At 35.3% G+C, this 12,189-nt stretch overlaps 1 protein-coding gene across 2 annotated transcripts in view; it reads right to left on the bottom strand.

Moving 5' to 3' along the window:
* The window catches only part of LOC126819780 (nuclear receptor-binding protein), a 32,283-nt gene extending 20,141 nt beyond the window's left edge, over window positions 1-12,142 (bottom strand). For both annotated transcript variants that reach the window (XM_050548014.2, XM_050548013.2), the window contains exons 1-5: window positions 11,871-12,142; window positions 4,544-4,666; window positions 774-875; window positions 297-386; window positions 129-169 (exon numbers count right to left, since the gene is read on the bottom strand). In XM_050548014.2, coding sequence (XP_050403971.1) covers window positions 129-169; window positions 297-386; window positions 774-875; window positions 4,544-4,666; window positions 11,871-11,990 — 476 coding nt within the window. In that variant the 5' untranslated portion in view covers window positions 11,991-12,142. The remainder of the gene's footprint in view (window positions 1-128; window positions 170-296; window positions 387-773; window positions 876-4,543; window positions 4,667-11,870) is intronic.
* Between the last annotated feature and the right edge of the window lie 47 nt (window positions 12,143-12,189).

Below are 12,189 nucleotides of genomic sequence, written 5' to 3' on the forward strand. Positions count from 1 at the left end.
GTGTATTCTGAGCATTTACTGTTACTTACTAACAGGTGCCCCTTTTACACTAGAGAACCCGGAGGTGACATGCTATTACCTACATGTATGACCACAAATCGTTTACCTGCATAGCTTTGACAACTTACCTCAAAGCAGATAAAATTTGTGTACACCAACGTTTCCATGCCTAAAACATACAAAAGTAGAATTAGGACGCAATTAATTAGCTAGGCATTTCTTAGAACTACCCATATTCCAAGAAATGCTATGCCCTAATACATATGGAATCGCATTGAAGGGGAGGTTACTCTTACCTTGAGCAGGAATGGTTTGTTGTTCTTTTTGGTCTTTTTCAGGAACTGTTTTAAAGATCCAGATGACATGTATTCAGTAATAAAGATTACCTGTGGAAAAACAATCAATTCTTAATTCTTTAGCTCTAATATCGAATTCCAACTGTAAAGGTGTATGTTACATGCAAGACAATATGTACATGGGATCTCTCTGTTTTCATACCATCCAAACGACTAGCCACTGTCCTAGACAGCCCCTTCATCCTGCACCACTGCCATAGGGAAACTGAAGGAACTTCTTGGCCCACACTTAGAGCAAACCCTAGAGCTCCTGATTAGAGAGACAGAATCTTACTGACTTCGCCACTGCGGCTCCCCCACCCTTATCACACAGACAACTTAACCACCCAACTGCCTTAACCACCCAACTGCCTAAGATAATAAAATATATAATTGTATGCTAAACTACTAATATTATTCTAACAAAATCAAACTTACTCTTGGTTTTTCACTCTTCGAATCTGTCCAATATTTATGGAACTTGATAATGTTTGGATGATCCAACTGAATCAAGTTGTCAAATACTCTTCGAATTTTATCCTAAAAATACAAGAAAATATTTGACTAAAATCGGATGTCAATTTCATTCTGTTTCATTTTTCATGATGTTAAGCCCAGGACATCGGAGCAAGGGTGTGTGTGTGTGTGTGTGTTAAACATACATGTACATGTGTTAAAACAAGCCAACAGTGAGGCTGATGTCCCCCGCCGAAATAGGAAAATAATTAGAGGACACATATAAATTTATCACAAATAAGCGGAACGGACAGACAGACAAACAGACAGACGGACGAACCCATTTTAATAGTTCCCTGCTTTCTTCGAAAGGCGGGGGACAATCAAAGTAGGAGAGTTATTGTTTTCCAAAGTCTCGACCAATCAAATTGCGTATCGCTCTGCTTACCCTGAGCAGAAAATGCTCATTATCAAACTTAGTCAAGGTATTACTGTAATGAAACTATACACCAAGTTTCATCAATCTCACTTAATTAGAACTAAAGTTATCGTGTCCCAAAGCATCAACCAATCAAATTGCTTATCTCTGCTTACCCTAAGCGGAAAATGCTCATCTTCGAACTCCATCAAGGCATTGACCTAATCAACACATACACCAAGTTTGAACATTCTAGCTCAATTAGGAAGAGAGTTATCGTGCCCCAAAGTATCAACCAATCAAATTGCTTATCTCTGCTTACCCTAAGCGGAAAATGCTCATCTTCGAACTCCATCAAGGCATTGACCTAATAAACACATACACCAAGTTTGAACATTCTAGCTCAATTAAAAGTTATCGTGTCCCAAAGCATCAACCAATCAAATTGCTTATCTCTGCTTACCCTAAGCGGAAAATGCTCATCTTCGAACTCCATCAAGGCATTGACCTTATCAACACATACACCAAGTTTGAACATTCTAGCCCAATTAGGAAGAGAGTTATCGTGTCCCAAAGCATCAACCAATCAAATTGCTTATCTCTGCTTACCCTAAGCGGAAAATGCTCATCTTCGAACTCCATCAAGGCATTGACCTAATAAACACATACACCAAGTTTGAACATTCTAGCTCAATTAGGAAGAGAGTTATTGTGTCCCAAAAAGTGTGACGGACAGACGGACGGACAGACAGACGGACAGACAGACGGACGAACCCATTTTAATAGTCCCCTGCTTTCTTCGAAAGGCGGGGGACAATAAAAGAGAGAGAGAGAGAAATGGGGTTTAACGTCCACTCGACACAAACTAGATCATTTCGGGACTAACATATGGTTTAATTTTATTTCAATAATTCGCTTGCGCGTAGGGGTCTTTAGCAGTGGAAGGACCCGGAGAAAACCCACGAGGTTGGACAGGCGACCCTACTCCTTGTCACGTACAACCGGGGATTCGAAACCACGCCAGTCGACTCAATGACAGACTTTATGATACAGCGCGCACGCTAACCATTCAGCCATCCAGTTAACAGTCAACATTTGGGAAGTAAAATTTAACCATGTTAAAACGAGTTTTTATCAATGATGAAAACTAAATCAAACATCTTTATTAAATAAGAAAACCAAACATTTGAATAGAAAACAGCCATTGATTAACACGACACATGTGTTTCCATTATATCATTAATACCTGGTACATGTACCTAATAAAGCATGAATTTCAAACACAAAACAATTTTTATGCACCACAAATTTATTTCTTATTGTGGTTACTTATTGTCAAACGCGTAACATATGGTAATTTATGCTCTCACTGAATAAAATATTTTATGATAAAACGCAAGAATGTGACAAGAGTTGTCATATTTTGTTTTTATTATTAAATTTACCAGTAAATTCAACATTTTAACAACTTGGTATTGTTGTGAAATATGTGCAATTGGCAAGTGTAAAATAAAAACAAAATACTGAAAGATTGGCTCGCGTGTTAAAAGAAAAGACCCTTTTTTAGTTTTTGAATGTCTTAAGGGCGGCTTGTGTCAACCTTGCAACTAGGGCTGGCAATTGATACCAATTTTAAATATTGATATCGATATATCGAAAACTAGGGCTGGCAATTGATACCAATTTTAAATATTGATATCGATATATCGGAAAATTTGAAGTTGAAAGAAATAACTGTTTGTATGCTAATAATGCATTTAAATGTGTTGTTGATTAAATAAAAAAAAACCTATGATCCTTAAACTATGATTTCTTAATGTTTGTTTTTTTCACAACTTATCTAATGGTATTCGCAGCCTTGCGCTCGCCATCAATTGCTGTTGACATTTTTCCTCGGCTGCTTATAACAATAAATAATTTTCTATTAAAATCAAGTTATTTCCCCTGAACAATTAATTAATTATTCTTTGTCATTGTTGTAAACAATCGCAAAATTACCGGCGCGGTGATATCTTAGTGTGTGTGTTTTTAGTTTTAAGATGTTTTGATATTTTGAATGATATGGCGGTGATTATTTGACACAAAATATTGCGTTAATTTCATTTTATTGAAGCTCCTTTATTTTTTATATGAGTATCGATATCAAGAACTGAATATTGATATTTTCCCGTAGTCGCCGGTGATTATCGGCTATATCGATATTTTTCGCCAGCCCTACTTGCAACTGTAAGCAGATGCCATTTTGGCACCTGGGAGCAACTGAAAAGGTCAAAGCAACACGTTGCAGTCAGTGGCACATGTTCAACTTTTTGCAACTCGCGGCAACTAGTTGAAGTCGACATAAGCATTCTTACAACTTGTTTCTATGGAAATAACATCATGTGATAAGGGACATGTGATAAGGGACATGTGTCATGTGACTTTATAAATAAGCAAATGGAAGCAACGACGATACCCACTTTTCAAACGTTGATGATGTCGACAATAATATATTAACAGAATTGTGGCAAGACTGACCATGCCTTTGGGGTGCTTTCTTAAGTTATTCGCCATTTTATTGAACACTGCGACGAATAAATAACAGTCATGTCTTAAGTGTAATCGCTATCAGTTCTGAGTTGAGGTGAGTTTGCCGAATTCGGTTGCTCTCAGTTGTTGATATGATTGACGTAAGCACACTTTCAACTGACTGCAACTAGTTGCTTTGAGTGGCAAAGTCGACAAAAGTCCCACTTTAGTGTTAGTGGTTGTTCTCAGATATTCTAGTCCAGTGAGTATCAAGTCTTTGTCTTATTTGAACAAATATCATATTTAATTGTTATCTTTCCATCCGTTGAAGAAAATAAAACTCAAGAATTCTGACCTACATGTTCAATCATATTTAAGTACATGTATGGATAAAAAGAAAATCCTGCATTATTGCACTAGCAGAAAAAATGTCTTTTTTTCCTGGCAACATGCCGTTTCCGCGACGTCAAGACAAGTAATAATGATGAAATGACATGCAAGGACTTGTTGGTTTGTTGGGGGGAATGTGGAATATGACATTTAAAACAGAATTTACAAATTGAAACAGAAATGTGATAATAAAATATCACTTATTGCTGAGGTTTTATTTTCGTACCCCACCACCCCCACCCAAAAACATTGAATTTAGTTTATTGATAAATAAATAATTTACTTTCCTGCTGTTCAATGCTGGAATTACGTTAAAATTCTAAACTGAAGCTGTCACCTAGTTCTGATAACTATTGACGGAATTCTCCTATTATGACTTCCAGTAATTATATATATACATACAATAATTTAAACAATAAATTTGAAAGACCCATACCTGTTGAGCTTTAAAATCTCTTTTCTCTGAAAATTGAACCTCATTCCACACAACCTCCACTCCCTCTTCCGTATCCATAGCCAAAAAGGCATTGTCAATACCTGGTACATCTCTTTGTTCAACCTGAAAATATAAACAACCACAAATCATTACAATCTTATGTAAATCATGAACCAGTGGTTTAATGTCAACTCAACAGTGTCATTGAGAGAGAGAGAGAGAGAGAGAGAGAGAGAGGAGAGAGAGAGTGAGTGTTTAACATCCACTTAACTAGGTCATTTCGGAACCAACATAAGGTTCAATTTTATTTCAATCAATCGCTTGTGTGTAGGGGTCTTTAGCAGTGGGAGAAAACCCACAAGGTTGGACAGGCGACCCTACTCCTTGTCAAGTAAAAGAGGGGGAATCGAATGACAGACCTTATAATGCAAGATTCACATGTTAATCATTCGGCTGACCAACCCCATTTCGGGATTAATATGTGATTCTATTTTTATTTCACTAATCATGTAGGTGCCTTTAGCAGAGTGAAGAAATGGGAGGACCTGTAGAAAAATTATTACAATCTAGTGTAAATCATGAACAAGAATAATACATGTAAAAACATATATTGATACACACAAATCTGGCCTGAATATAATGAAAATGTCAGACATTAATGAAGTTGAACTCTGTGTCAAGATACATTAAAAAATATCAATAAAAATATGTATGACTGACAAAATGGCAAACCATCAGAAGAATAGCAGCTGACAGGTGGCTTATATTTAGGATTGCACAAAAAGTCAAAAACACGTACAAAAATATACAAATAAAAATATGCTCATGTTCATGTACATGTATACAGAGATCACATTTTGAAACAAAAACCATCAAAACAAAGTTTATATACATGTATAATGAATCTATATGAAATGAAATGGCTTTAAACGTCCTTCTCTTCTACTCCAACTGGACTAATGAAGATGGATGTATCTATATGTATTTTGAATTTGAGGTGTTTGATTCTTGATTCTCTTATGAAGCTGATATACATGTGGAAGCTCTTATTAGCAATAGCACTGATGCACTATATTATGCGATCGTACAAATGTACCAATACCATTATTTCCTGTCAAAAAGCACAAATATTTGAACATGAAGCCTGTACTCCATTGGACACTTTGGCTTTCAAAATTGCATTTTTGGATTGGAGAACTCTCTACATACAAGTCACAATTCTGTGGAATAAAATTACAGCATATTACTTAGCGACGTTTTGACTATGCTTCACTAGTCATTATCAATTAATGATAAAATATAACGAGGCATCATACATGTATATATGTAAAAAACAACACTTGGTTAATGCTGGCCAACAAGGGTTACCCTTCTAATAACCTTGAATGAAACCTAACTTAAAGATACATTAGTTAAGAGTTTAATAAAGAGTTGGTCATTCTTGCTATAATAATTCAAAAATAGATGATAAAAAAAGAATTTATTGAAAATTTCATTCAAATTACTTCATTGTTTGTAGTTTTGACAAGATGTGTGCACAGTGGTAACCAGGGCACTGGTATAATCGGGACTTCGCCTCGCTTTCACATTTTTAAATTAAATTTTTAAATGGCAAACCGTTTTAATCTAGTTAAAATCTTGAGTATCCAATGCCATCGAGAGTTGATTATGGTCTTGTTTTGTTAATAAATGTCTAATTAATAGTTTATATAACATTTCAGGCTAAAGAAAGACCTGCAATAGGCAGATTTAGCTCTTGCATAATGTATGTTTAATTAAAGTAATGATATTATGAAAGTGATCAAGGTTGTTAAGGGTAATTGATCAGCACTAAATAACATCGCTCAGTAATAAGCAGTAATTGTATTCAATTGAATTGTGACCTGTATATTTCAGTCTAACTACCATTGAAGGAAACCTTACTTAATTAAAGTAACGATATTATGAAAGTGATCAAGGTGGATATGGGTAAAACAACGTTCAATAAATGCCTCTGAAACAACTCTCTACAACTTTCATTTTTAGAACCGAATCTTTTCAATTTTGAGCGAGTAGATCACCTCGACCTGATAAATAAAGACCATTTATTTTGATCATTATGATATGGTAATTCAAATGATTGATATTTTCAAAATACATATTGACTAAATTCATGCCATTTAGGATTTAACCTATTTACATAATTTGTCATTTCTGCAAAGACTGCTTTCTAAGATGAATAGCTATATGTGCTCATAATACATGTAGATCATATTGGTTTAAGCCAAGGAGAATACAACCAAGTTATGTAAATATACCAATATGTTCCTTCTGTAAAGTTTAAAGGGCATTCAACAGTTATAACAAATTAATTTTCCATTGGATGTGATATTGATCTGACTATATAAATACATTAAGATTGTTGAAATCTGACAATCCATAGCAGTTTCATTGTAACATTAAGCTTAAAATGAAACAGACATGTTTAACGTCCTAATTTTCTGTATCAACTAAGCTAATAAAGACTGGTATATAGCATGCATGCAGTCTACAAGGGAAACTTTGCAGTCAAAGCCCAGCCTACTCTTTATTTTCATTTCCGACATGTACACAGGACCTTGAATGAAAGGATACAATTCCCTGTAAGGCCCTCTGTCACAAGGGGGGAACCATACTAGAAAAACCAAAGGTACTTTCTGATGAGCGCCTGATTTACTCACTCAGCTATAACTTTCAACTCCTTCTGATTATTCTGACATAATTTCTTTGAAGCTAGTTGCATTTTCCTGGTAAATTACTAAATTATGGAAATTGTAAAAAAAAAAATGATATACAGATTGTGTATGAGTGATGTGTTTAAGGTATGAGTGTCACTGTGATAGACACAATGTTGTTAACAAAACCCCCAATGGAAATGACAATAATTAGTTAGCATTTGCATATTTAGTGGTTTGCGAGTAATTACTGAAGTTGTTCTTGAACTCACGCTCACTGTAGAATTATATGTATAAGGCTGGACAAATTATTTAGTCTTGTCCTAGTTTTGAAGAAGCAAACATGTGAGAATACCTTGCCAGGTACTAAAACTTAATGTTGGTCAGGGCTAACACAGTGTAAATTTACATAAAATACTGGTACTAGGGTAGGAATTTTTCAAAATTAAGTATATTTATTTTCTGGGTGAGAGAGAAAACAGCTCTTTAAATCTGAAACTGTGTAAATGGAATGGAATATACTATAACATATTGCACAACAAGTAGGCTAATATTTACCATATTGGCTAGGCCAAACCAAATTGACTTTTAGTTCTTCAGAGTCTATCTAGCTAAATAATTAGTCTCCTACTTTTTTGCCTTAAAATTTTAAAACTTAAATAGTACTTTTTAAATAAATGTACAGTTCCCAAAGAAAAACAGTAATGTTTTAAAATTAAAGCATGTTTACACTACCATCATCATGTTCAGAAAACATATGAAATCTGGTTTAACCTCCCACTTTTCTGCACCAACTGGGGTAAAAGAAACAGGCAAGCACACAAGACTAAAAACATGAGGTCCTGTGTAAAGACAAAAGAGAGAGAAATGGAGTTTAACGTCCACCCGACACAAACTAGGTCGTTTTGAGACTAACGTATGGTTCAAATTTATTCAAAAGTTTGCTTGCGCGTAGGATCTTTAGAAGTTGGAGGAAACTGAAGGACCTACAGAAAACCCATGAGGTTGGACAGACGACCCTACTCCTTGTCATGAACAACGTAAAGATAAAAGAACCCTTAACAGTCTAAATTCAAAATAAGGGTAGGATGTATCGCTGCTGCCTAAGCAAAATTATCCTAATAGCACCCAGTCACTTCAAAAAATTAGAAAGTTACACTCCATTTGAATGCATTCCATTTCATTTCTTCACCAAGAAATCAAAATCTTTTACATCAGACTTTACTATGTCAATTAAAGATACATTATGGGAGATTCGGTAACGAGTTGGCAGTTCTCACTATAATAGTTAAACACTAGATAATGTAAAGGCAATTTGATGAAAATTTCATTCAAATTGATCCACTATGAACCGAGAACTAAGTGACTGAAATTTTCCCCTAGCCTCGGTCATCATTACTAAAGTCAGTACAATAAACAACATAGTCTCGATTATCCATTTAATCGTTAAATCAAGAAGGAAAGTTATGTATGTTTAACTGAAAGATACATGTAGTGTTGTTTACCTTTTTTTTTGGGGGGGGGGGATTTAAACGTGTGCACTTTAAATTAGATCATAAGGACTGAAGTTAAATACCATTTCTCTCTCTCTGTTTTACCATTTATGAGGTATTCTTTCATGTCATAAACACATGTGACAAGATAAAGAAAGCATGTTTGTATAGTAAATGCATGTGACTTGTCAATCTAGACAGTTACATTTGTATTATTTATATGCAAATGTATCAAATTTTGACCCACATATTTTTCAAACTCTAAATAACCAAGAAGGTAATTGAATTAACCTAATTCTCCATCACTATGTAAACAAGGCAAGTAATTTATTTATGACACACACTATTCATTGCATCTGGTTAAATCAACAGAATTGTTTCCAAAATAAACTAAACTTGATCATTTTATTATACGGATGATGGGTAGTGGTTCAATAATATCAAGAAACTACTATGGCAAATTAATTTAAAAGACTGAAACAATATTACTTTGGGATCATAATGGATCACCACCAATCTGCAGACAAATAATTTTGTCAATTTTGGTGTAATTCATAGAACTTTTAACATCGATTATCTACAAAATATATGGTTCATTTGTCAATCCAATCCATTATTGACATTGATTCTGGTTAATGGTTCAATAAATTTTTCTATAATCAAGTACTGGGAACAAGTTGTAACTTTTCTGGCTAACTGAATCTGATATTTTTAAGTATTGAGAGAGAGAGAAATGGGTCTTAACGCCCACTCACACAAACTAGGTCATTTCGGGACTTACATATGGTTTAATTTTATTTCAATAATTCTCTTGCGTGTAGGCGTATTTAGCAGTGGGAGGAAACCGGAGGACCCGGAGAAAACCCACGAGGTTGGACAGGCGACCCTGCTCCTTGTCACGTACAACTGGGGAATCGAAACCAAGCGAGTTGACTCGATGACAGACTTTATGATATGGTGCGCACACGCTAACCATTCAGCCATCCAACCCACCTTTAAGTATTGAGAAAACTTTGTTTGAAATTTGCGCTCTGTAGTTATCTCAATCCGATTAAAATACAGATCTTTATTTCGTTTATTATACTTTCGATGGTCTACACTACATAAATATCTGACCAGTTGTTTTGTGGTGCAGAACGGAGGGCCTGACAAGGACAGCTGTCTAGTCCTTCGGATGAGACGAAAAACCGAGGTCACGTGTATACATTGGAATGCACGTAAAAGATCCTTTGGCAGTTGGAATTCGATATAAGAGTAGGCGATAGTGCCGCTGCCCGGGTAAAATTTCCCTCATAGCACACTGTATGGCGTATGCCCGTCTTCATTAGCCCAGTATAGGAGCAGAACAGTAGGAAATGAAATGAAATGAAATGGGGTTTAACATCCTACTGTTCTGCTCCTAATAATGTGACACCCAAAAAGGAGCTTAAAATAAACACATATAGTCTACCCGAGATTGTGTATAAGCCTAACCCTATTTTAAACAAACATGTCAGGTACAGTAAGCAGTTTCACATTATTCTAACAGTAACAACTCACAACTGTAGTTACTGTAAATTGTATAAGTACATGTATTATGATGTTGATTACAATCCAATTAATTACCGTTGATTAAATTATTATTTGGATAATATCAGGTGTGACAAAACATTGTACCAGTACTTTATTTTGTTTAAAAACAGAATGCCATTTGAATTATAATTTTAAATGCTTGTTTTTGTTTTTGTTCACATTATAATTACTTTTTTTACAGTACCGTACTGGCGTACTTAGTTTTGTTTGCTTTTCACGTTGGTACTTGGATCAAGTCTTTAGAAAAAAGGTACCGGTAGTTTATAGGACAAAATCTAAGGCTGAAAATAGCATGACAAACTTATTTGCAGATTGCTAGTTATTAGGTCATCAAGAAAAATTATTATGATTTCACTGCTCTTTGATCATCCTGAATAACAAAAGCATATTTAACCTCCATCCAATGACTACTGTCGGCTAGTGTGTTAACAAGGCTCTGTAATCCATGGGGAATAATTTTCTTTTGACACACCTAAATCACATCCAGGGGACGGATGGATTGGTTGATCTGATGTCATGTAAGCCTACAAACTGCATACATGTATATGTGTGGGTAATAAAAATATGAGCACTTTAAATGCCTACATGTTCTGTCAACAACTCCCAAACAGAGTCAGGGACATATGGACATGTTGATCTATTGTCAATGTCAAATAACCTGCACGCTATTCACTCTTTAAAAGTAGCTACATGTAAGTCTCTAACTCAAAATCATCCAAAGTCTTCAATGTTGAAAACACAAATTATTTGTCAATTTAAATCAACATTGATGTTTTGATCTTACTGGGAAAAGATGGGCTTCTGATATCCAATATATAAGACAAAATAAACATTTTACCATTGGTACCAGAATCCTACATACCATAATGCATTTCAGCGCCATTTGTAACAAGGGACTTGAAGAACGAGGCTAAACATATTCCACAACTACAAATCATGCCAAACGGTGCCACCATATTCTTATCTGGAGAGCCTGCGCAATAAATATTATTGGTGTAGACTGAAATAACTAGACGCTAGAGATTTCCATTCACTTGAGACTTCTGACCTACGGTATTTCGCCAAACATAACTGATTAGAAATTACAGTAAAAACAGAAATGATTGAATGTGATCAGTCTATATGTATTCATATTATTATGTGTTGCGACCCATTTGTGGTGTCAATTCCTAGGTCCCAAATATGAAATATTAGCGATTTAGCTCCTTTAAATTAAATGGTCATGTTCTGTCAACAAAACCTATCCAAGAAAGGCAAACAGGTTGGTAGGTAATTACTATTTTTACTCGGATAACGGTGGCATGCTGTGGTGTTTCGTTGTTTAACCTTTAGGTCATAAATAATGGACCGTATGGTGAATACCAGGTTGTATCATGATAATTATTATTTTGCTGCTGATGTGATTCGAAACTTTAAGCTGTCTACATGGCTCAGGTCATGTCTCTGTGTTATCAAAAACAATAAGATGTGCATTAAAAGGTTGCTTGAGAACGCACGAAGAAGTCATTGACAAATGACATGCGTGTGTCAAGTTCACTAAAACATGACTAGTTGTAAATGTTAACCCACCTCTTCACGTCGCTTCTGCCACCTTCCACAAGGGCTTTCTTCAAGAACTTCACTTTCTTCGTCAGACTCGTCGCCACTGTCTGTTTTAGGAGGATGGCTTTCTTGGTCTGCCTCCGTCATTATGTAAGGCAATTAGAGCCTTTGGATGTCTGTGTTAGCTTCCAAAACAAAAATTCGGTCACGTCAAAATGCTTCAGCAGAGGTTTACTCGAAGAACAAGAGTCCAGACGTCTAGCATGGCAAAATGACTGTGCTACAACTGTCAATCAATAACCGTACACTTAGATGTCTGATCGTCCTGATTGGATAATATTTGGAT

This window comes from Patella vulgata, chromosome 4 (genome assembly GCF_932274485.2).
Source record: "Patella vulgata chromosome 4, xgPatVulg1.2, whole genome shotgun sequence".
Taxonomy (NCBI): Eukaryota; Metazoa; Mollusca; class Gastropoda; family Patellidae; genus Patella; species Patella vulgata.